Raw genomic sequence first — 26,561 nt, 5'->3', positions numbered from 1 at the left:
AACATCTGCATTATTGTTACAACTAACCCCGACTGTTGCTGTTACAACTGACCCAGACTCCTATAGCCACGAACTAGCTAACATTACAGCCAACGGCTAAAACATTAGCACTAAAGACCTACACAGAATATATCCCCATAGACATGCAAATAACATAATTTAGGTTTGATGAGTTTAACTGCAAAGCAGATGATGCTATTACAAATTGAAATAAAGTAGAAAAACTTACTTTTTGGCATACAAATGACTTTTTTTCATGTTAAATTGTCTGTGTTTGACAAAATGTGCTGATTTTTCACATGTGATAGCAGAACTGAGTTGGGCATGCACAGGATGAGTCACATCATTTGAAACTTAGCCCTGATTGGAGAAATTGAAAGTGTTACAACTGACCCACGTTACAACTATCCCCGGTCTCCCCTACTCTTACAACACTTTAAGATACGTGAATGAGATATGCATTAAATGCTAATTCTAATGGGTCACATAAAATCAAACAAATTCAGATAATCTTTATATAGGGAGTGCAGAATTATTAGGCAAGTTGTATTTTTGAGGAATAATGTTATTATTGAACAACAACCATGTTCTCAATGAACCCAAAAAACTCATTAATATCAAAGCTGAATGTTTTTGGAAGTAGTTTTTAGTTTGTTTTTAATTTTAGCTATTTTAGGGGGATATCTGTGTGTGCAGGTGACTATTACTGTGCAGAATTATTAGGCAACTTAAAAAACAAATATATACCCATTTCAATCATTTATTTTTACCAGTGACACCAATATAACATCTCCACATTCACAAATATACATTTCTGACATACAAAAACAAATCAGCGACCAATATAGCCACCTTTCTTTGCAAGGACACTCAAAAGCCTGCCATCCATGGATTCTGTCAGTGTTTTGATCTGTTCACCATCAACATTGCGTGCAGCAGCAACCACAGCCTCCCAGACACTGTTCAGAGAGGTGTACTGTTTTCCCTCCTTGTAAATCTCACATTTGATGATGGACCACAGGTTCTCAATGGGGTTCAGATCAGGTGAACATGTCACGGACCCGGTTCCGGGGACTCGGGGTTCGTGAACAGTGTGGACCTTTTATTGTTATTAGTGTATTGGATGTATGTTTGCTGCACTGTGCTCTTGTGTTCCATGCTGGTGTGTGTGTGTGTGTGAGGCTGGAGGATGAAGGACAGCCACCTGCAGGCCTGATGGGTGTGGCCCTGCCAGCTGCTGGTCACGCCTAGCTTCCCACACACCTGCTTCTGATCAGGATCGTCGGGGGAGCTACTTAACAGAGCGATGGAGCTTCCTCCGGCGCAGGATCGTTGAGTTAGACTCCACGTCAGTGTCTCTAGTGTTGTTAAGTGTATGCCTGCCGGAGTTGGTGCCATAACGGCTGTGTCTGTTTTTCCTCAGGAGGACAGCGGAACACAGGACTGCAAGACACACGGGGTGTGTGAAGGCACAGGGGCAGAGAGCACGGGATACCAGCACTTGGGAGAAGACACGTCACGGGAGTCGAGGGAGCACTTTGGAGAATTATTGTGTGGTGTACATTTACCTCACTGTAAATAAACCCACTGTTCATTCCTCTAAGTCCAGCGTTTGGGTCCTTTCTCCAACACCCCCCACGGTCTGCCCCCCAGACCGTGACAGAACGATCCTGCCACTATGGACCCAGCGGACTCACCGCGGAAGCGCAGCTCCCGTTTTGATGGGACCCGACTAGTGCTTGGAGGGCCTCCGTGCTGCCGTTCCTCGCTGGCAGCCTACCCGTCGGCCCACTCGTCTGTTTCCTCCCCGCGGACGCCTCGGTCTCGCAGAAAACGCTCCAGCCGGTCCCGGGAGGATTACTACGAGCCTGCAAGCAATCTGCTTACACCTGCACAAGCTTTTTACAAAATGTTAGGAATTATCATCGTGCCACCTGACTCACCCAGCATTTCCACATCACAGCAGGAGCAGCCACATCAGAATCCGCCCTCGTCACATTCCGCCAGCGACCCTCCCTCTTCTACAGGGAGGCAGCGAACACGCAGCCAGCACTCACAGCTCCAGCAGGAGCCAGGGATTCAGCTCAAACAACCGCCTAGGGTGAGTGACAGAGTCTCCCTTCTTTCACCTTTCGTGCCTAGGGATAAACAGACTGTTTCCCCCAAGGCTGTGAATGCCAGCTCCGTGAACCCTAGAGCTCGTGTTTCTCCTGTTTGGGAGAATGACAATGTTAGTTTTGAGAACGAGTATTTTCCTCCTGGTTCAAGAGACTGTGCTCCTGATGTTCCTTCGGACCCAGGAGTTAGGACCGTTTCGTCTAGAACTGTTTATTCTGGGGCTATGTTTATACAGCCGGCTGCCCGGCTTGTAGCCGTACCACAGCCAATCGCCCAGCTAGTAATCCAGCCGTCACCTGCTGAATCATCCCCCGCGACATCTACCTCACCGCTTACCGTTTCATCCTGTTCACCATCCACATCACCCGCTCAGCCATCTTCTCCACCAGCAGCAGCCTCCATTCCACTACCCACTCCAGCGGCCTTGTCCAGGGAGAGCGACCTCACACGCGTCCAACGCCTGATGGACTGGGTGACTCACACCACCAACACAAGGGCAAGAGTGGTGGGGTTAAACGCCATCGAGGGTAAGTGACGAGTAAGGTAAGCGACCCATGTTGTAGGTGACGTCAGACGCCGGAGAACTGGCGGAAAAAAAAAAAAGCAAATGCTACCTTAGAGTTTAACAAAGGTTTTTCAAGCTTCAATATTACCAAATATACTAATCGATTGTCATATAACTAACAACATCTGTTCTATCATCTCTAACACCCTGGAGGACAACGGGGAGAGTTTAGACGCTCTCCAAGATTACATCGACCGCTGTTTTCAAGATTTAGTCATGAAGAAGGCCCAGAGTGCATCCTCCCCGACCAAAATTGAGACGCCGTCATCGAAGAGATCTCGCCCGGCAGAATCCCCCGGTACAACATCGCCTGCCGGCAAAGACATCGCAGACATCCTGGAGTCAATCGACAAGCGATTGTCCAGTTTCGATGCGAGGCTGGCCCTGGTGGAGATTTTACACCGGGAATTTAAATCTCTGAGAGAATCCCTGGAATTCAGCCAGCAGCAGGTGGAAACGCTTGCCGCTGAAAATGCCACGCTACGGGAGTCGGTTAAATCTCTCACCGATAACGTGACCCAGCTAAACATTGAAAATAAAAAAATAAAAGAGTCCGTTATCGATCTACAAGCCCGTAGCATGAGAGATAATCTTGTGTTCTCTGGTATTCCAGAATCTACCGGAGAGGATGCGGAGGCAACGGTGAAAAGCTTCATCAAAATCCACCTGAAGCTGCCGGAGGACACCGTAAAGAACATCGACTTCGATAGAGTACATCGCTTGGGGGGCGTTCGGTCGCGGACTGGGAGACCACGGCCTATCGTGGCCAAATTCAGCCAATTCAAACAAAAGGAACAGGTGAAGAGTCGCGGCAGAGAGCTGAAAGGAACGGACTTCAGCGTGAACGACCAGTTCCCCAAAGAGATCCTGGAACGACGCAAGGTCCTGTTCCCAGTTCGACGTAGCTTTATCCAGAAAGGCTCCCGTGCTGTCATCGCTGTGGACCGGCTCTACGTGGACGGACAGCTGTACCGCGACCCCGGCACCACACCGTGGTTATACTGACTGCACTCCAGATAAGAACCCGCTACACTCTTTTCTTATTCATTCACACTTTCTCCTTTAACATTTGTTTAACCTAGTAATATCAATATGATGTCATAGCAGATATAACACCGTCACCCTCCGTCATTGCTTTAATTGGAATGTTTCCGTTTCGTCTCTTTTTTTTTGTTGTTGCTCACAGTTCATGTGGTTTCTTTCTTTCTCTTGTCTTTCACTGCTGTGATCACCTACTTCCCCACTCACCTACAAACAAACACCCTCTATTTCTCCATATTTTCACACCACGATCACGCAAACACATCAGCTCAACGGCAGCACATTCACAACAGCCTCACAGCACGCACAGACTTGCAGGACACATAAGCAAGCCACGCTTGTTCATATTAGTGAATATTCACACACATAGTCAGACTTATGGAGCCTCTCACCACACTTTTTTTTCTCTCTCTCTCTCTCTCTCTCTCTCTTTCCATTTACAAACAAGGGATGTTTCCACATTCTCTCCACCTGTCTAAACGAAACACCCAGCGTACATCATTAGACATACACACACAATTAAGGGCATGCTGAGGTTTGTCACATGGAATATAAATGGAGCTGGCACCAGAGGAAAGAGGTTAAAGATATTTAACCAGCTTAAAAAACTACAGGCAGATGTTGTTTTATTACAAGAAACTCACAGACCTGTCACAGGTTTAAACGAACTTAAAACACCTGAGTTTCCTAACGTGTTTGCAGCCGGTTATAATTCTAGACAACGGGGAGTAGCAATTTTAATACATAAAAATGTTAATTTTACAGTACTCGATACAGTTATAGATCCAGAGGGTAGATTTCTAATTATTAAACTATCAATATTGAACAAAAAACTATGTATTGTAAGTATATATGGTCCAAATGTTGATGAACCCTCATTCTTCCACGGATTTTTTAGTGCACTCTCTGAACACCTCGATTGCGCACTCATTCTTGGCGGTGACCTCAACCTTGGACTAAATGAAGAAATGGATAGGCTCAACACAGCAGGAACTCAGCGCAATTGGCAATCCACAAATATAATCAAACAGTATATGAGCGACTTTGGCCTTCGCGATGCATGGCGCTCCCTTCACCCCACCAGTAAGGAATATACTTTTTTCTCGCATGTTCATCACTCCTATTCTCGTCTGGATTATTTTTTGGTCAGCAGCTCACTACTGTGTGACATTTCAGACACTGAGATTCATCCTATAGCTGTCAGTGATCATGCTCCTGTATCTTTAAAACTAATACACAAGAATAATACTACGCCAAGTAAAAACTGGAGATTTAATACATCACTGCTTAAAGATGAAGACTTTATTAAATATTTTAAAAAGGAATGGACTTCATACTTAGACTTTAATGACACTCCCGGAATATCTGCTTCTGTTCTATGGGAAGCAGGAAAAGCTGTGATGAGAGGTAAAATAATTTCTTTCTCATCACACAAAAAGAAAGAAGAAAACAAAAACATTCAGGAATTAGAAAAAACCATCAAATCACTAGAAGAAGCCTACGCGTGCAACCAAGATCAGGAAACATTGAACAAAATACGCAAGACAAAACTAGAATTAAATGAAACTATTAATAAAAAAAACACAATTCCTTATACAAAGACTTCGCTTGCAGAATTTTGAACACAGTAACAAATCAGGTCGATTTCTAGCTAGCCAGTTAAAAATAAATAAAGAAAAAACAACTATATGTGCTGCTAAAGATTTATCAGGGAACACAATATATGACCCTGGAAGAATAAACAACATTTTTAGGGATTTCTATGAAACCTTATACTCACCACAAATAAACCCATCTAAAAATGAAATTGATCTGTTTCTTGACAACGTAAATCTCCCAAAATTACTAGACAGTCAAGCAATGGAACTGGATTCGCCACTGACACCAAGTGAGTTCCAGGAAGCCCTGATAAGTATGCCCAATAATAAGGCTCCAGGTCCAGACGGCTTCCCTGCAGAATTCTACAAAGAATTCTGGACAATTCTGGCACCAGTATTCCACAGCATGTTGCAGGAAATCGAGGAAAAGGGCAGACTACCACCAAATATGAATTCTGCCAACATTAGTCTCCTGCTAAAACCAGGCAAAGATCCTTTATTTCCCTCAAGCTATCGTCCAATTTCTCTTTTAAATGTAGACCTTAAAATAATCTGCAAAGCTCTCTCAAAGAGATTAGAGAAAATAACCCCCCTCTTAATTCATCCTGACCAAACTGGTTTCATAAAAGGTCGGCACTCCTCAACAAACACTCGTAGATTACTTAATTTAATAGACTACTCATACAATAAAAACATTGAAACCATAATATTATCTCTAGATGCAGAAAAAGCATTTGACAGAGTTAACTGGAAATTTTTATTCGCAACTTTACACAAATTTGGTTTTGGAAACTCTTTTATAAACTGGATAAGAATATTATACAATTCCCCAACGGCTCGTATCAGAACAAATGACCAGACATCCTCCAGCTTCTGTCTCCTGAGGGGCACCAGACAGGGATGCCCACTCTCCCCTTCACTTTTTGCAATTTTTATCGAACCTCTAGCAGCAGCATTTAGACAGGCTACAACAATTAAGGGCATAAAATGTAAGAACATAGAACATAAAATCAGTCTCTATGTGGATGATGTGTTGCTTTTTTTGCAAAACACACAAACCAACCTCTCTGAGGTAATTACTCTAATAAACTGGTTTTCAGGAGTTTCAGATTATTCAATTAACTGGCCAAAATCTACAGTTCTCCCCATTAACTGCTCCTTCCATAATTCTTCCTCTGCCCAACTGCAATCCGGAAATATTAAATATTTAGGTATTAATGTTTCTCCTAAGCTTTCAGACTTAACTAAACTAAACCACATCCCACTTCTAAAGAAAGTAGAAGGCGATCTGACTAGATGGAAATCTTTACCCATATCACTCATGGGAAGGGTCGCCACTATAAAAATGATGATCTTGCCAAAAATAAATTACTTATTTTTGATGATCCCTAACAAACCATCACAAGATTGGTTCAGATCTCTGGATTCATATATTTCCAAATTCCTTTGGAAAGATAAACCCCCGCGCATCAGCTTAAAAACGCTACAAAGAACCAAGGATAGAGGAGGATTAGATCTGCCTAATTTTCACCAATACTTCTTAGCCAACAGGCTTCAGTTCATCTCAGAATGGTCAAAACATACCTTCCTAGATGAACCTTGGCTAGATGTTGAACAGGCACTATGCAAGGATCTAGAGATTTCAGACCTACCATTTATTAGCTCAAACATCAAAAAACATGAATGCTTTAAAAGTATCAACATCAGCTTCTCTCTGACAGCATGGTGGGAGTTTCTAAAATTGACGGCGTCTTCATTAATCCCATGCAAACGTACTCCTATCTGGAATAACCCTGACATATTACAAAACAATAATATGATTAACTTCCCAGAATGGAGTTGTAAAGGAATTAAATACTTAGAACATATATTGGAGGGAACAGAATTGATCCCATTCGACAGACTAGTTGCACAATATGGGATCAACAAGAAAATTTTTTTAGAATATCAACAAATTAAATCCATAATAAAAAAGAAATTTAACCTCAGTCAAGTTGAATTACAAATACCACCAAGTGCGGCACATTTCCTTACTCTTAAATCCCCCAAATTATTATCTAAAATATACAGAACACTTTCTAAATTAGATGAATCAATATCCCTTCCTATTGCAAAGTGGGAAGCAGATTTATCAGTCAGTTTAGACCAAAACTTCTGGTCTCAGGTATGCTTAAAAACTTTTAAATTGATTAAAAATCCCAGTCTGCAATTAATACAATACAAAATACTACATAGAGTGCACTATACAGGTCATCGGATGTTCAAGATGGGCTTTACATCTTCCAACAACTGCTCACACTGTCAAAACAATACACCAGACAATTACATTCACGCTCTTTGGTTCTGTCCACCAGTGCAGAAGTTTTGGCGCGAGATATGTGAAGACTTATCAAAGTGTCTGAAATGTAACATTCCAACTTCCCCCTTAGTGTGTTTGTTGGGCAGCTTAGATAATGTCACCTCAGAAAACAATTTAGCCCATATGGTTTTCACTGCCCTATGCATAGCCAAGAAAACTGTCCTCATGAACTGGAAAAATAAAAACAATCTTAATTCTAACCAATATAGAAATTATCTATTAGATTACATTAGTTTTGATACAGCCTCGGCCACCACATCAGATCAATTGCTCTGGGCTCCTTTGATCGGCTCCATCACCTAGTGGGGGTGGGGGGTCATAGTTTGGTCCCGCCTTCAATGTTGTGATTTTTGATGGGGGCAGGGACAGGCTTAGGGCGTCGGGGGGTTCCCCGGAGGCATCTTCCTTGGGGGGCTCAACCCGGGGTAGCGGTCATGTCCGGTTGGGGGCCTTTTTCTGACCATTTCCTCGTGGCTGCGTGCAGCGGGGCTAGGGGAGGGTCTGTGGTGATGGACGTGGGTTACTGACCTGGTAGCCTGTCTGCCCCTGGGTGGGTCCGGGATGGGCGTGGGGGTCTGGGGGCGCTCCATCTCTGGGCCGGGGCCCTGGCTGGGCCTCGGGGCCTTGGGTCCTGGTTTGTGTGTTGCCGGGGTTGTGGGCGGGTGGGTGCATGGGAGCCCATCCCTGGCGCAGGGTGCCGCCGGTGTGTCGAGTCGCCTGTGGGGCTATTCAACCGGTGGGGGAGATTGTTACACCTTGCAGGAGCTTTCTTCGCCTCAGGAACTCTCTGCAGGAGGGGGAGATACAGGAGAGGTGGAGGAAGATCTCAGCCTGGGCGTCTATTGTCTCATGTAGTCTGGAAGACGAGTGGATGGTGGGGTGGGTGCAGTTTTCTCTGTGGTGGGGTTGGGTGGACTGTCCCGGGCTCTGTGGGGCCGGGGGGCGCTGCTGCGCTGGGCCCCGGTCTGGATGGGCCTGGGCCCCCCTTTCCCTGGCGGGTCGCAGAGTGTGGGAGTGCCTACTGGGGTCAGCGGGGGAGCTGGCCCCAGGGAGGGGTCACCTGCCCCTCCCTTCCTTCCCTCCCCATCTCCAGCTGCCTCCCTCTTCCCGCTCCACCACAACCACCCACACATGCAGGGCCTTGGAGTAGGGGTATGTCACCAGGATGCAGAGGAGGCTACCCCCCCCTCCCTCTGTCCCCTTCTGGCTGCCTCTGCCTCAATTTTATCCCACAACTTAGACATTCACATTACTCACACTCTCATTACACATACATATAGGATCTTGGGGGTGGGCACGATACACGGAGTCCAAGTTACCATCAGGGTGTACACCTCACCCCTGGCGTCGTTGCCCACCTCTCAATTTTAAATACATGTAGACATTGAGGGCTAGCAGGAGGGACTATGCGCTTACCTGCTGCTCTCTGGCAGGTAGCTCTATGCCCTCCTGGGTTTTAATTGCACCTTAGAACACACATGCATCAACACTACAATGAGCGGGTGGAGGGAGGCTTGGAGTCTTCTCTCACCCCCATTCTCTGCGGCCTACTGGAGCGGGGGGGCTAGGACTAGGAGGAGGAGTGGGCCGTCCGACTGCGGTCTGGGGCCTCCCTGCTGCTGCGGAGTCGGGGCGGTCTGCCTCTCCCCACCGCAGGGAAAAGGGTAACACCACCTGGGTCTGGGTGCAGTTCCCCCCTCCAGGGGCAAGGGTACCTAGACCCGGTTAGTAGAGTACGCTTGGGGAGTGTGATCGTGTATACAGCGTCCCTTTATGTCTGTCTCCACGTCGGTTGAGTGTGAAGTACATATGAGAGCATGAGGGTGGGAATGGATGTTTGTGTCTGTGTGTGCCTGTATGTCTGTGTCTATATGTCAGGTTGGGTATCAGACGCCACCTCTCTGGGGACATCTCGGGCCCTCCAAGGTTTGGAGGCCTATCTCCACCCACCACCACTTCCCCTGCCGGTGGCGGACTCCCTCAGGTATCGGTGCGTTGGTGGTTCTTTGTATCTGGGGGTGGGCGTCCGGGTACACACCGGCTCACTCCTTGGCGGCCGCTTATTGGGGCTCGCTCGGGCCACTTTGGAGGTGGGGTGCCCCCGGCCTCTCGGCCTGGGGCTCGGTCACTCAGGCACAGCTGGCTGCCGGCGGAGCTCACCGGCGCGTCACTGCAACTCCCCCTGGCTTCTGCTCCGCGGCTGCTGAATGAGCTCTCATCTGGGACTCTCCTTAGCTCTTACTGGGACAGTGGCGCGGCTGCCCCTCTGTGGGTCTTCCTTGGTCTCTTGTGTTCTGGGGGCCTCTGGATGTCTGGAGTTTTGATCTCCTCCATACCTGCTTGATACCATAGAGGACGGGGCTGTGGCCCCCCCACACTCTCTAGCAGATCATTACATGGAGAAACCTTTGGAATGCAAGCATGCTGATCCACACAGGTATGCACACAGGTGTACACATGGGTATTCACAGATGCGGACTACAGCTTTCTTGGCTGCTGCCTCAAAGCACACTGTGCGCTGTCTATCTTGCGTGCTGCACAATATCGTTTATTATTTAGTAAATATTGATATCTATGACTAGCTAGTTTATTGTGATGGTGCTTTTTTTTTTATTATTATGTTGCTCTTTGTTGTTTGCTGTCTCCCCTGTTTTTTTTGTTTTTCTTTCTCTCCATACAGGTGACCCAGGAGTTTTTTTTTTTTTTTTTTTCTCTCTTCCCCCCCTTCTCACCGTCTCTTCTCCCCTTTGGTTTTCTTTCTTCCTCTCCCCCTCTTTTTTTCATTCTTTCCCCCTGTCCTATTAAAAAAAAAAAAAAAAGGATGACAAAGGATGAACTGAAGCTCCGCCATCACGTGATGTCACATGCTGCTGTTTCTGATGTCACTTCCAGAAAAAAAAAAAAAAAAACGCCATCGAGGCAATCCTGGAGGGAACTCCCTACCTCGGCCAGCTTAAGGGAGTTTCCGCCTGCCTTTGCACCCTGCATAAAGCCCGGGGGGTAGTGCAAGCTCGGGAAACCGCAGACTTCGTCCAGCAGCAGCAGGAGCTCGGCGAGCCGGAGGAGCTCAGCGAGCCGGAGGAGCCCGCACCGCCAGCTGAGGAGCGCAGCGAGCCGGAGGAGCCCGCACCGCCAGCTGAGGAGCTCAGCGAGCCGGAGGAGCTCAGCGAGCCGGAGGAGCCCGCACCGCCAGCTGAGGAGCTCAGCGAGCCGGAGGAGCTCAGCATGCCCGAGCCGGAGCTCAGCATGCCCGAGCCGGAGCTCAGCGAGCGGGAGCAGGAGCTCAGCGAGCCGGAGGAGCTCTCGCTGCCAGCCGAGGAGGAGGAGCTCTCGCTGCCAGCCGAGGAGGAGCTCAGCGAGCCGGAGGAGCTCTCGCTGCCAGCCGAGGAGGAGCTCAGCGAGCCGGAGGAGCTCTCGCTGCCAGCCGAGGAGGAGCTCAGCGAGCCGGAGGAGCTCTCGCTGCCAGCCGAGGAGGAGCTCAGCGCGCCGGAGGAGCCCGCACCGCCAGCTGAGGAGCTCAGCGAGCCGGAGGAGCTCAGCATGCCCGAGCCGGAGCTCAGCGAGCGGGAGCAGGAGCTCAGCGAGCCGGAGGAGCTCTCGCTGCCAGCCGAGGAAGAGGAGCTCTCGCTGCCAGCCGAGGAAGAGGAGCTCTCGCTGCCAGCCGAGGAAGAGGAGCTCTCGCTGCCAGCCGAGGAGGAGGAGCTCTCGCTGCCAGCCGAGGAGGAGCTCAGCGAGCCGGAGGAGCTCTCGCTGCCAGCCGAGGAGAAGCTCAGCGCGCCGGAGGAGCTCTCGCTGCCAGCCGAGAAGGGGCTCAGCGAGCCGGAGGAGCTCTCGCTGCCAGCCGAGGAGGAGGAGCTCTGCGAGCCGGAGGAGCTCTCGCTGCCAGCCGAGGAGGAGGAGCTCTCGCTGCCAGCCGAGGAGGGACCCGCTCAGCCGGAGCCGGAGGTCAGCGAACCTGAGGGACCTCCACGTCTAGCGCGGCCTCCACGCCATCCACGTCCAGTGCGTCCATGTCAGCGACCAGCGTGTCATAGACCATGTGCCACGCCTCGCTGCTGCTCACCGGAGCAGCGACGTTGCCATCGGACCCGTGGCAGGCCACCAGAACCGTTCCGCCGCGGCTGCCGGACCCGTGGCCGCCCGCCGGAGCTGCTGCGTTTCCATCAAGGGGTTAGAGGTAGGCCACCTGAACTGTTTTGCCGCCACTGTCTAACCCGCAGCGGGCCCCGCTTGTTTTGCCGTCCTGCAGGTCGGCCGCCAGAACTGTGTTTGCTGCCACTGGACCGGGGGATTGGACTGTTGAACTGTGTTTTTCTTTTGTTGCTTTGTGGTGGCTGTTTAGCGGAGTGGTTTTGGAGTGGTTTAAATGTGACATTAATGGTGACGCTGCATAAACCTGATGAAACAGTTCTATTAGTGGGTCTGTGTGATCAGCATCAGTGGGTTAAGGTGAGGCCATGACTAGTAGAACATCTGTGGGCTACATATGCTGGGCTGGTAGCTCCACAGTGTTGGAAAGAAACTATTAAATGTGCAAATTTAAACTCATCGTCTCTTCTAACACAGGAGCCATGTTGAGTTTAGATCACAGCCGACCACCAGCAGTCTGAAATGGAAAGAAGCCCACTGACAGCCAGCAGGTCTAAACAGGAACGCACCCGTTTGTATGCAATGATGTGGCTGCAGCTGTCACAGGATTGGTTCAAACTAAACATCAGACGCATTTCACAGAGTTCACAAATAAACTCACATTTTTATCTTTGAAGATCATCATCAAGTAGAATTGATGGTCCAGTAGAAACAGCAGGAGGTTTGAGCCCTTCTGATGCAGCAGAAACAGGATTTGGAGGAAGATGTTAACAGATCAGAAAGAATTGTACACTGTGAATCAATGCAAGTCTTTCTATATAGACATATCTTTAATAATCCCTCAGGTAGGTTCCTCTGGGACAGTCACAGATGGAGACGCCAACTCTGACGTCCTTTGAAAGCCTGACTTTGAATCTTCATCACTCGTCATGTGCACAGATGTTAATTCTACATATTCCTGGTACTGAACTCTAAATCAATATGAAGAAAATCCTCCTGCTAATCATCTATGTTGATATCAAATCCTTTTCCAGCACATGGATAAATCTCTATAAATCTTTCAGTCTGATCAGAATGGGCACAGTGTTGTTATTGCAGCTGATGTTTGAAAAGCTAAATGTCCATTTTAAAGTGCTCGTGTGTAGGATTGTGTTTTCTTCCTTTGTGCCGTTCTTACAGTAAACATATTTGAATGTTTCCTGTTCCCCTGATGCTGCTTCCTGTTGGATAAAGTTGGTTTGAATAACATGTTCTTATAGGTTTCAATGAACTTCAAACTGTGATCCACTCACAAAACTGTCTCATGTTATTGGAACGATCCACATTTGCATCCATTCACGGTACATTTGACATCTGAACACGTTTGTACACATGATGAAAGGACAGATGGTGTTTGTGCGTCCTTCTTAAACTTAGTGTGAATGTTTCATCATGTAGAACTACTTAGAACAAAGTCTTTGGGAACATTTGGAGAACACGTTTAGGAACGTAACATCCTGGTAGAACATTTTCTTAAAGCAGAGCAGAGCTGCAGCATGACTGTGAGGATTCAGAAGAATAAAGTCAGAATACTTTATTATTATGAAGACTAAAGTGCACCTTAATGCTGCCGATGAACACACATGTTCTTTGTGAAAACGTGTGAGCACAGCTGACGTGCACCACACTGACCCCACTCGCCCCATTTCTTCATCCACTTCTTGCTCTTGTGCTTGAAATGAGACGCAGACGCAGCAAAAGTGAGAGGCTCTAAAATCCACACAAAGGGGGCTCGTTAGATCAGGATACTGGATGTGATCCATATAAACATGGATAATACACCACTTTATTTGAAGACATCTGTAGCACTGCCTCAGTTCTGGATGTTTCCACAGACTCCTCTGTGCACCTAAAGGAAAGGTCAGCAGCACATGTAGTTGGGACAATTCTTCAGTGGCACAAACTCTACAATGATTTTCCTCCAATGACGACTTTTCACTTGCAGAAATGGTCCTGTGTGATTTCCAGGCTGTGATATAAAAACTAGTTCCTAATGGCAGCGACTCACTCAGTAAACATGAGTTTCCTTCACCAACCTCACACACAGATCCAATAAGATCAGGAAGTGGGCAGTATAGTACAATATGTGTTATTTTGTGCTGCCCAAACTAAAGATCTGCTGAAGTGTTGGAAAGCGCAAGCGGTCCACATAGCGGAGCAGAGGAGTTTGCAAAAGGCACTTAAGCAGCCCTTTGCTGCCCAGTCCGACCGGGCTAAAGCTATTACAAAAGCTACTGGGGTGTTAGCTGCAGACAGGAGGCCGGCGTCTGTTGTGCAAAACAAGAGGTTTAAACTGTGATGAACGTGCTTGAGCCACGCTATGATATCTCGTTGCGCGTCCACTTCAGTGACAAGATCGTTCCAAGCATGTATGAGCAGGAGAAGTTTAAAGTTATGGCTGAACTGTCCCAGGCATCTTCTGTTGCTCTAACTACAAATGGGTGGAGCTCCAGGGCAATGGAAAGCCACGTGACCATGACTGCTCGTTATATCACAGCGGAGTGGTAGATACAAAGCCCTGCACTGCCCTATAGATTACATTAGATTAGATGAAACTTTATTTATCCCTCGGGTGGGTTCCTCCGGGAGATTCAGTTTCCAGTAGCACAGCACCAACGGAAGTTGCAGAATGCGAGCAGAAATATACCACATATACACATTTTTAAATACAGAGAATACAAAAGGGATAAATCGAATAAATAGGAATAAGAATACAAGGGAACGGCACATTTTGTCAGGGTTCCTGGGTTGTTGACCCAGTGTTTTCCGTTTTGTCATGTTCAGTTTATTTTCACATCTATGTTTTCTGTGCCAGCATCCCGCCTGCGTATTGTGTTCCAGTTATTTCCATGTATCATCAGTCAGACTAAGTTCAGCTGCGTACTCACCGGTTTCGAATCATTCATCACCCAGCGTGTATTTAAGTCCTCAGTTCCATCCGATCGTTGTCGTGTCATTGATGTTCATATGATGTTAATGTCGTCTCTCCGTCTGTATGTTCAGTTAGTCAGCCAGCCACTCCATCATTCCTGCTTTGTTCATTCACCCGCTCCAATCAATCCTCTTCATTCCTGCACCGTGAGTCCTGCGTTTGGGTCATCTCTTCCACGCCTCCACACACAACCTCTGACACATTTCAAGTATTGTGAGTCTGCATCACCCCAGGGTTGCTGCCTCTCTGCCCTTCTGTTCATTCTGTACACGAGTGAGTGTCGCAGCAGTTTCACGAACAGACACATCCTGAAGTTTGCTGATGACACAGTGATCGTCAGTCTTCTAGTGGGGGGCGAGTCAGGCCATGGACAGGTTGTAGATGTTTTTGTGGATTGGTGTGATGAGTCCTTCCTTTCACTTAATGTGTCAAAAACTAAAGACATGATTATTGATTTTAGGAAGTCCTCTTATAGCTCATCACCTACTATCATTAAAACTGCCGATATTGGGATCGTTGAGAGTTATAAATATCTAGGTGTGCGTGAAGAATAAGAATCGGTTGGGACTTCTGGTAAAAACTGCTAGCAAAATTTCAGGGCGCTGGCAAGATGGACTTTTGGCCATTTACAATAGAAATGTGCTTAGAAAGGCTCGTTCTATTATTACAGTTTTTTCTGATTGCTTAAGCACATTTTTTGTAACTATTGGCTAATTTTGCAAAACTCTTCACACAAATAAGAAAACCTGTCACCCAATCATCAAAACATTGTAGTTCTCTTGCAAAAGCGAACACAGCTAGATTAACTCTTCACACCTTCGTAAAAATGGTGTTTCCGTATCAAACAGTACACACAAGCCATCATCTACTAAGCACACAATGCGCCAACTGCACACCGATGGTATGAATACAAAACACATCTGGCGTTTGCCTTCCCTGTGCACAAGGTAGGCTATGTCAGTTTGAGCTCATACTTCTGTCATAGATCCATAAGCATAGAGGGATCCAAACTTCAAGTACTGGTGTTTAGTCAAACACATCAAAACAAACACAAGTGTTTATTTCCAAGTATAGGATTATTTGCAATCGCCATAATGACTATATGGGTTACGTGGTCTGCAGTGAACATGCTTCCTCTGCCCCCTCCTCGTCTTCCTCTTGCTCCTCCTTGTCCTTGTCGTCCTCTTCATCCTACTTCTTCACCTCCACGTCCTCTTCCTCGGCCTCCTCTACTTCTCACTCTTTCTGCTCCCTCCATTGTACTCCGCACACACAGCTTACCTGTATTATAGTGCTTAGGCTGATTGCAAAGTGAACGAATTATCTAAGAAAGTCTTCACATGTGAAAGTGTGCCAGACAGTTGGCAAATTAGTGTTAATGATAGCCATACATGTGTATACTTTTGCTAGGAGTGTGTTGGAAATTTGGAAATTGAGTGTTGTGCAGTGAATTGTGCCTACAGTCTTGCAAAGTGTGTGTTACAAAATTGCAAACTGAGTGCAAAGCAGTTTTTGTGCTTTTAGTTTTGCACACTCAGTGAGTGGTTTTGCTATAAGTCTGACTAGTTTTAGAAATTGTGCTACAGGATTCACAGTTAGTGTTTAGGCATTCGGTAAAAACTGTAACTGTGTGAACCATCCACTTCACAGTGAGTTTGAGTTGTTGCCTTCCGGCCGCCGTTTTAGAGTACCTGTGAGGAGGAGTAAAAGACTCCAGGTCTCTTTTATCCCTACTGCGTCTTGTCTCCTTAATGGCAAATAATTGTCCTTGAACTTTCTATCATTATTATTGTTAATATTATTTTATAGCATTGTTCTGTTTATTTTTATCCTCCTGTTGCTAAACTAATTTCCCCTTGTGGGACAATAAAGAAATTGAATTGAATAGAATTGAATCATGTAGAGTCCACTCTGCTCCACCCCAGTCTGCAGCTCCGCCTCCTCAGCCCTGAACCCGCCCGATTGGCTGCTCTGCTCTCACTTCTCTCTGTATTTGCTCTCATTGGTTCTCCACACTCTGGACTCTGTTCAGCTTTTTAAGTGTGTTGTTTTTAGGAGTGACACACTTCCTGTTGTCAGGCCTGTGATGTGTCTTAATGTCTGCTGGTGGACAGGAACTATTTTTTGTAGTGGCACAAATCATTTGTGTGCTATCTTATTGTATATGTACCTGATTGTTGTGGAGACACTTTCAAGTATTTGTACAGATAATAACTGAGTTTGAGTTTGCTTCATTTCATGTAAAGCTTGTTTATAGATTTGGTGTTTGGAAAGATCTTGGACATGAACAGTTTCTCTAAGTTCTAAAAATGATTCATTAAACATGTTTGTGGTTTTCACAGTAAAAATCAGACGTTTCTACTGTCAGCTGGGAGGACTTCAGTGAGCCTCCAAACATGGCTGCTGCTTAGTTTTCCACACATCTGTACACATCTGTATGTTTCAGCTTTGTCCTTCAGTCACAACATGGTTCATCTTAACTTCCTGCTTCTATCATGGTTAAAGCTGATGAATCCTCTGGACATCAAACACTGATGGTGTTATTGGAGCTGAGTGAAGTTTGATGGCTTTATGATCCACACTGTGACACATGGCAGCTGTCAGAGCAGAACACAGGAAGTCAGCAGGTGTGTTTCAATTCAGGCTCTGCTTCCTCTGAAGGTCCATGACATCACAGCGAGGCCACAAAGGCCGTCCAGACTCCCAGACTCCCACAAACCTGTCCTCCTTCTCCCTGGATTTGAAGGACAGGTGGGCCCACCCTATCCCAGGATGCACTGCAGCGATGTTGGCTGCTGTGTTTGCACATGCTCAGTGTGACAGGATGTTGGCTGCTGTGTTTGCACATGCTCAGTGTGACAGGATGTTGGCTGCTGTGTTTGCACATGCTCAGTGTGACAGGATGTTGGCTGCTGTGTTTGCACATGCTCAGTGTGACAGGTTGTTGGCTGCTGTGTTTGCACATGCTCAGTGTGACAGGATGTTGGCTGCTGTGTTTGCACATGCTCAGTGTGACAGGATGTTGGCTGCTGTGTTTGCACATGCTCAGTGTGACAGGATGTTGGCTGCTGTGTTTGCACATGCTCAGTGTGACAGGATGTTGGCTGCTGTGTTTGCACATGCTCAGTGTGACAGGATGTTGGCTGCTGTGTTTGCACATGCTCAGTGTGACAGGATGTTGGCTGCTGTGTTTGCACATGCTCAGTGTGACAGGATGTTGGCTGCTGTGTTTGCACATGCTCAGTGTGACAGGATGTTGGCTGCTGTGTTTGCACATGCTCAGTGTGACAGGATGTTGGCTACTGTGTTTGCACATGCTCAGTGTGACAGGTTGTTGGCTGCTGTGTTTGCACATGCTCAGTGTGACAGGATGTTGGCTGCTGTGTTTGCACATGCTCAGTGTGACAGGATGTTGGCTGCTGTGTTTGCACATGCTCAGTGTGACAGGATGTTGGCTGCTGTGTTTGCACATGCTCAGTGTGACAGGACAAACACAAAAGGACACTGAGAGAAGAGGACAGGGACCAGTGAGAGGTGAAGCCGGACGAGTTTGACTGCAAGAATACAGATAAAGGAACCTGGCAACTCGGTGCTGACGCTTGCTGCAGAGTTTAGCAGAGGAGGGATGCGAGGGTGGAGACCTGGCAACTCGGTGCTGATGCTTGCAGAGTTTAGCAGAGCAGGGATGAGTGACTGAGAGCCTGGCAACCCGGTGCCGATGTTTGCTGCAGAATTTTGTGAAGGAGGGATGAGTGGCTGAGAACCTGGCAACCCGGTGCCAAGGTTTGCTGCAGAATTTTGCGAAGCAGGGATGAGGGGCTGAGAACCTGGCAACTCTGTGCTAAAGCATGCTGCATTTGCTACGGAGGGGTGGAGTACTGGCAACTCTGTGCCTTTTTTTTGGGTTTTTTTTAAGCTATGCTGAGAACCTGGCAACCCAAAGGTCAAAAAGCTTGCTGCTGCTTTTGCGAATGAGGATAAAGGAACCTGTCAACTCAGGCAAGGCAAGGCAAGGCAAATTTATTTGTATAGCACAATTCAACAACAAGGTGATTCAAAGTGCTTTACAGAGACATTAGAAACAAAAACAGATAAAAAGCATGATTTAAAATTGATTAAAACAAGCAAACAAACAAACTAACTAAAGACACACATTCACATTCACACCTGTTCGCGCGATCTGAACCCTTATCGTAAGGGGAGCTACCAGTCCTTCTGTGGACGAGCTACTTTCTATTTTAAATTCCCTGAATTTAAAATACTCTCTAGACCCAGTCTAGACCCAGCTGGGGAGCTACCCAGAGCTCTAAACCCACACCTGTTCGCACGATCTGAACCCTTATCGTAAGGGGACGAGCTACTTTCTATTTTAAATTCCCTGAATTTAAAAAAAATTTTAAAATAGGGGCAGCACGGTGGCATGGTGGTTAGCACTGTTGCCGCACAGCAAGAAGGTCCTGAGTTCAATTCCACCATCAGGCCGGGGTCTTTCTGTGTGCAGTTTGCATGTTCTCCCCGTGTTTGCGTGGGTTCCCTCCGGGTACTCCGGCTTCCTCCCACCGTCCAAAGACATGCAGCTTGTGGGGATAGGTTAATTGGATAATCCAAATTGCCACTAGGTGTGAATGTGTGAGTGAATGTGAATGGTTGTCTGTCCCTGTGTGTTAGCCCTGCGACAGACTGGCGACCTGTCCAGGGTGTACCCCGCCTTTCGCCCTATGACAGCTGGGATTGGCTCCAGCGCCCCCCGCGACCCTGAAGAGGATAAGCGAATGGATGGATGGATTTAAAATACTCTCTACTCAGCAGCAAACCTCGACTCAGTGCCGAGGTTTGCTGCAGAATTTTGTGAAGGAGGGAAGAGGCTGGATCCTGGCAACTCTGTACTGCATTTGCGGAGGAAAACAGACCTGGCAACTCGGTGCCTTTTTTGGGTTTTTTCTTTTTTTGCTTGCATCTTCACTGAGACAGTGGGAGTTCTGTGGTAGGAAGCTTGCTGCTGCGTTTGTGAATGGTGGATAGGGAAGAACCGGGCATCTCAGTGCCGACTTGCTTGAGCATTTAGTGAAAGGAGGGATGGAAAACATTAGTGTGATGGAAACAGTGAGCATGGAGCTAGTGACAGATTTCCAGCTTGCATTAAATGGTGTTAGGAGGAAGGAGCACAGAGCTGAGCTTGTCCCTGCTACATGGCACTGGCAGGTGGGTGGAGCTACGAAGGACTCTGTAGCTTTCGCTGTTGAAGCTGCAATTTGCTTGGAATCGTGGCTTCTGGGTTCAGCGTTGACGTCCGTCGGCTTTTCAGCTAACTCGCCCAGCCTGTAGGCCCATTTCAGAGCAACGTGAGAGGAGCTGTGAGTTCGGCTGGTGGGCGACCCCCGCTGGTCTTCACTGAAGCGGCGGCCGGCCAGAGTTGCTTCATAACTGAATTTAGCAGAGATAAGATGACTGGATGGATCAACGTGGCAGACCATATGTCGGGTGGCGAGAAAACTGCTAGAGGGTTGTCGGCAGTGTTGGGAAGGTTACTTTTCAAATGTATTCCATTACAGAATACAGAATACATGCCCCAAAATGTATTCTGTAACGTATTCCGTTACGTTACTCAATGACAGTAACCTATTCTGAATACTTTGGATTACTTAATATATTATCATGCTGTTTACAACAACGTGAATGTACTATTGCTGTGTGATTTATTACTGTTACTGAAGGTCCGCGACTCCGAACTGTAGTAAAGGGACCTCTGACTAATACGGCGGGGTCCCTGTCGGCTCGTAGCCGAAAAATAGCTTTACTTTGTTGTGTGGGTCAACTTTTCTTGCGAGAGACAGAGAGAGGCGTTGAAAGGCTGCTCCAACTGAACTTATTGTTTTGGAGGAAAACACGAACTCAGTGTACAGTCGAGTCTTAATAGCTTACTTACAACTGGGCCTTTGGCTGCAGTGGTTATTATTATATCTACATGCTTCCAGCTCCCATTTCTGCTCGATGACAACTCGTACTTTTCCTTTCTCTCCCTCCTCGCACTCACAGACACATAACGGGTATGGCAGTTCATCCTCCCTGCAGCACAGACTACACTGCCCATGAGGCTACATTTGTTAGCGCTATGCCTGTAACACTCTGCCTATTGCCTTCATATTAAATCATTTTTAAAAATATTTCTTCATGTCATTATGAGACACGAGATTGAGACACGGGCGTTAGGGCCTCTTAATGCGTGGAATTACCAAAAATAGAGGGTATAGCCAAATATATTGTGGCGAGCTCAGACAAGGAGGAGACAGATGTGTCGTTTGGTCTTGCTTCCCCGAGTTGCCAGGGAGCACAGCCGTTTATTTTCCAACAGAAACACACCGCTGTTAACCAAACTGCTCGGCATAGCTTAGCACAACAACAACAACAAAAAGGCCTCTCTCACCCAGGAAACACACAGTCGCAGAGAGCGCGCGTCGCCCTGTAACTATGGGAACCGTAACGCTGTATCAGGGAATGCTGTATCAGACCATGGTCCACACCACTGTGTAAACTTGTAATTTTAACTGAATTAAATCTTTTTAGATGACAGAACTATCTCCTGAATTCCTTCTGAAAATTTGAACATGACAGTTCCAGTGAAAGGAACACTTCATGCTTCAGCATACCAAGACATTTTGGACAATTTCATGCTTCAAACATTATGGGACCAGTTTGCGTGCACCAGTGCTCAGAGGTTTGCTGCCAGAAACTGAATTAAAACTACTTTTAACTGCTTCCTTATTCACAAGGGGTCACCACAGCTCTGCATGTTTCATGTGGCAGAGATTTTACACAAAATGCTCTTCCTGACATAGATCCAGAGGGTTTTGTGTCTTTATCTGTGTTCGAGCTGGAAATCTTTTCATTAATCAGGGAATGTTTAAACCACTGCACTAAAGATGCAGGCTTTACTGACTGAAACACTTCCAATCTGTGTAGCAGTCACTAGAGGTCACTGCTGTCTGGGCTTACTTTTTCATCATCGCTGTTGCATTTCCTCTTTCACCATAGTTCATATTTTCCTGGTTTCTACAAATTGAAAAGCCCCATGTTTTCATAGTAATGTACTGACTTCAAAACTGATTGTTTTGAAGTCTTGTAACCAGAGACTATTTTTGTTTTTAATCTACAACCCTGTTTTCATATTTGTGTTACAGAAACAAGGAAGTTAAGTTTTTGCAGTTCATATTTTTGTAATTCTACTTAAGCAGAGAATGTCTGTACTTTCACAACTTCTGGTGCTAACAGCCAGAAGACAGACTGGTAAGATGCCCAGCCTGTGATCTGCCTCTCACCTTGTGACTGCTCGGATAGGACTGTCATGGTTCGAGTTTTTGAGGAGGAGACAAACGACTGCCTGGTCCTCAGTAGATGTCAAAATAGGGGTTTTTATTATACACATATATATGTGGGGAAGATGAGCATCACAAGCCTTTAAGAGCTGATCTCCCCTCACAACCATATCACAAGGCTTTTATTGCAATGATGACGTCAAGTCACATGATAAGTATCAGTCAGTTCTCAGAACTCAGGAAGTTCCCCTTCTATGGCCTCCAGATGTTTCCACTCAGTCCAGCACTCAGAGAAAACCAGTGTGTGTGGTGTGTATATCTATTCGTATCTTTTGTGAGTGTGTGTGTGTCAAACAGGGAGCATGTCCTGAGACGCCCTCACAATTCTCCATAAGTGTGTGCGTGTTCTACATGACTATGTAGGTGCGTGTAGTGTGGACTTGAATGTGTGTACTCCGTGTAAGTGTATTCAATTGTTGTCCAAAACCAAATATGGGGTTGTCTTTAGTCGGCCTCAGCTCTGACAGCATTACTTTGGAATGTGTGGGGAGTTTGTAGTGCATGTATCTGAAGACCTCTTATTATTGCTCAGTTTAACATGAATATGATTAAGCCTGGAAAGCAGGATTCTTCTGTAACCATAAATAATAAATGATAAACCATAAGTGATGCAAAAGCAATAATACCGAGTGTGAATAGTAACACAGAGACAGTAAAATAATATTCCACCTGATAGGATCCAGCCCAATCAAGATGCTGAATTAAATAAATAGAATAAAATTTATTTTCAGAAGCAGCTACAGATGAATCTTTAGAAAAAAATGTAAATACTTCTTCTTAGTTTTCTCATCAAAACGTTCTTGCTGAAACCAGATGTTTTACATTCCTTTGTCCCTCTAATAAAATGAGTCAATTCATATTGTGTGTGAGAGCACCAATAGCAGATTACTTGACTCTTTATTTATTGAATTTAATACAAAATGCTTTGTTGCAAATTATAACAAATCAATATATTAGTGAAAAGTTGAATTTGTGAAAATGGCCTGTATTGTATAGCACTTTACACATTCAGTCATCCACCCATCCACACACTGGTGATGGCAGCTACATTGTAGCCACAGCCACCCTGGGGCGCACTGACAGAGGCGAAGTATACATAAGGTTTAGGACATCTAAAGGATTTGTTTGCTTTAACACCAAAAATGATGTTAAGCCAGTTCATCTGGGTTTAAATAGCTTCTTGGTGTGGCATGTTAGTCTTTCTCAGCCTCATTAATGTTCACTGGAGTTGAAGGTGTAAAAACTTAAAAGGAAAACACAGTTTTGGAACTGTGTATTTTAACATGATATAAAATGGAGGGCAGACATGGAGACATTAATCAGAAAGTTTGCGCCTGGACAAAATGCTGTCATTGTGATTTTTACTGCCACCATTTTGTTCAACAGGAACTTTGAATGCAAATCACATATTGCAAATCACCACTAAATGATGCAGATTTTGTGGTTCATTCTTCTGTCACTTTATCAAGGCAGTGTTAGTGTGCTGTGGACTGCACATGTCATTTCATTAGAGACTAGTATGTCTGCTTTATGAAAATTTCACTAACAGAACAGAAGAGGCACAGTTAACCTGCAAAGAGAAGTGCAACCTCATAACTGAGAATAGACTATCACTGAACAACAACCACATTGTCCAGGGTAAGGTTTTTTAACCTGTTTTAATCACTTGTTTTAACCTGTGATGACATATTAATATACATTTATGTAAGATAATATAAATATTTCTATTTCTTTTCCAGAGAGAGGCCTAATTTTTTCTCTTGTCCATCATTGTTGCAGTAGCTCTGACACAGCTTGATTAGAGGAATTGTTGTAACAGAATATCAAGTTTCTTTGACAGGAAAAAAAAAAACTTCAAATGTGACAAGTTTTGGTTTTTAAAGCTTTGTTAAGCAAAGTTAAACTCTGAGAGATAATATAGGAAATAATATAATATAATATAATATAGGAAATGACAATGTGGAAAGTTATATAATAAAACTTCCAGCAGAGGAACTCTTAGCTAATGGTCAATATTTTGGTTAATATAAAAATAATAATATTTAACATTTTTTAACAATGATATTTTTGTCTGCATACAAAAAAGAAAAAAGCTTGGGTGTTTGTGGGTGGTGCTGAATGGCATTGTAGGTCCTTTCCCCTCTGTAAAGTTATGTATGCCACTGCTTAACTGATCATTTAGACCTGCTCAGACCTGTTACCTGCAGCTCAAGTCAAGTGTTGGTATATGTTTGTATTTCACATTCCAGCTCTCATCAGATGCAAACTCTCCAGCAAAGATGAAGGACTTCCTAGCAAATTTTCCCTTCAAGAAAATCAGCATTTTCGTCATCATTATTTGGAGTTTTACCTACAATATTTTGCTTGACAAGGATGTTGGCTGTACTTGCAAAGATGTAGATTCTGACTGCTGGGTATACCTGCTTTTGCCAGCCTGTATTATATTTCTCTTAATACTCTGCATTGACAAGAAATTGAGAAAAGCCTGCTGGTATTCATGTGCATGTACATGTTCATGCTCAGGTAAAGGCTGCAGGACGCAGTTATGTGGAGTTTTAGTAAGTCACACTTTGAAGGCGATTTGTGTTGGTCTGCTGTGGATAGTCTCTGTACTCATCGATGGAGACTGGTATGTTTGCTGTAAGGTGGGTCGGTCTGACCAACAAGCAAAGATAGCTTGCAAAGACAGAACCAACATCACAAGTGAGGAAAAAGAAATCATCACTGAAGAGAAAAATATTTCCAGGGTGAGTATTTCATCCTTTATTCACAGCATAAAACACTGATCTTTAGAACGCTGTCATACTTTTCTTTGATGTTTCCTTCGTAGAGATTCGGCTTTAGTCTGCTCCTTGGCATCATGGTGACACGGTGATCTTGACAGAGGAAGAGAAGGTTTTGAAAGAGATTCTGAAGGAAGCAGGAAAAGAGGAGTTGACTAGAATCATCTTAAACAAAATAGCTGGAAATGAACGTGAAAATGAATGGAACGAATGTGATGTTGCTGCAGGAATGATTGAAAACTTTGAAAAACCAAAACTTTCTAAAGAACAACAAAAAAAATGGAGAGAGCTACAGGAGGGGCAAGTGGAGGAGACAGACGGTAACACACCTGAAGGTAGGAGGGTGTGGTGGAGGTGCGGGATCCTTTGAAGGCCAAAGAAGCAGGAGAAACACCACATATATGAGTAACTTGGATTACTTTTTATTTCTGACCTGATAAGCCAGCTGGTTTAGAAACCTCAAAGACTGTCAAAAGCTTTATCTACAGTTTCCAAAAATGTCTTTTAAATTAGTTAAATCCAGTCTTTCCCCAATTACATTTTATATTAAAATACTTTTTTTTAAATGAAAATAGAAAAACACAATGCATCTTGTTATTAATGATTACTCTAATTTTTCCTACAAAATATTTTATATATTTTAATCTTAATACACTTTTTAATTGAACTGAAATACTTGATCGTTACAGTGTTCAGCTTTTCACTTCTCTTTTTTCTCTGTATAGGTCTTCAAGGTCTGAATTATGACAAATATAATGCAAAACAAAGAATACTATACTGTTAAAAATAAGATGAAGAAAATACCTGTGTTTCACTGCCCTTAAGGTTAAATAGACTTAAATAGATAACACATTCTGTACACTTTTACTTCTTCAACTTCTCTGTGGAGACAATTTGTTTCTGTTCTTGTTTATGTCCGTTTCTTTGTGATAGTTTGTGACTTTGTTTATTTGCTTCTTTTAATGTAATGTGTTTTAAAAGCACACATACAATTGTTAGATTCTTGTCATCCCTGTACTAAAATGAATCCACAACGGTCAGTTTTTTCTTCCTTTCTTCCTTTTTGTAATGGCTGATCACCAAAATACTTGTGTCCACACTTTTGACTTGCAGAACTGAGACTGCGGGGGGGGGGGGCTAGTAAAGCTGCCCTGTGGACATTACTTGCTGTTGATCTCATTAAGTATCAATAAGTATGTAGGCCATCCATCCATCCATCTATCATTTTCTGCTGCTTATCCAGGATTGGGTTGCAGGGGCAGAAACCTAAGCAGAGAGGCGCTCAGACCTCCCTCTCTCCAGCAATCTCCTTCACCTCCTCCTCCCCTGAAGAGTTCCCAAGCCAGCTAAAAGATGTGATCTGTCCAGCATTTTCTGCATCTACCCTAGGACATTACCCAATAGGACATTTCAATTCAATTAAGATCTCAATAACATAACAGAGTAAGAGCGAAACTCACATTTGATCCATACATCCATCCATTTTGACATATAACCGGTCATGTATTGTGAGCAGGTCAGAGATGTACTGGGGGGTGGGGTGTGTTTGTGTGTGTGTATGGGGGGGGGGACCATTGAGGGCCTGGTGAATTGACTACAAAGAATTTTAAACATTATTTTATTTTGCGCTAGGAGCTAACGAAGTGGAGTAATGTCGTTGAGTT

The 26,561-nt window shown here is 45.2% G+C and overlaps 2 protein-coding genes and 1 long non-coding RNA gene across 4 annotated transcripts in view; 1 reads left to right on the top strand and 2 right to left on the bottom strand.

Annotated features, from left to right (window-relative positions):
• Positions 1-26,561, bottom strand: part of LOC308396731 (uncharacterized protein) — a 525,219-nt gene that overhangs the window by 280,801 nt on the left and 217,857 nt on the right. The window lies entirely within an intron of this gene.
• On the bottom strand, positions 1,695-10,840 carry LOC308396987. The gene is made up of 3 exons (XR_013971677.1): positions 10,414-10,840; positions 2,455-2,702; positions 1,695-2,210 (listed from the first exon to the last, which is right to left on the bottom strand). It is a non-coding gene; the product is annotated as an uncharacterized lncRNA (long non-coding RNA).
• LOC308396762 (uncharacterized protein) lies at positions 2,740-4,797 on the top strand. Of its 2 annotated transcripts, none has more exons than XR_013971616.1 (2): positions 2,740-3,133; positions 3,297-4,797. XR_013971616.1 is itself a non-coding variant. In XM_080882306.1 (2 exons), exons 1-2 carry the CDS (start codon positions 2,900-2,902, stop codon positions 3,686-3,688), a joined length of 474 nt encoding a protein of 157 aa, XP_080738432.1. In that variant the 5' UTR covers positions 2,742-2,899; the 3' UTR covers positions 3,689-3,762. The 2 variants fall into 2 exon arrangements, 1 of the variants encoding a protein (XP_080738432.1); XM_080882306.1 differs by having other exon boundaries at positions 2,742-2,981; positions 3,297-3,762.

The sequence above is a fragment of the Rhamphochromis sp. 'chilingali' genome (genome assembly GCF_963969265.1).
Source record: "Rhamphochromis sp. 'chilingali' genome assembly, chromosome: 1".
In the NCBI taxonomy this organism is placed as follows: Eukaryota; Metazoa; Chordata; class Actinopteri; order Cichliformes; family Cichlidae; genus Rhamphochromis; species Rhamphochromis sp. 'chilingali'.
This window is presented reverse-complemented; position numbering and strand designations above follow the sequence as displayed.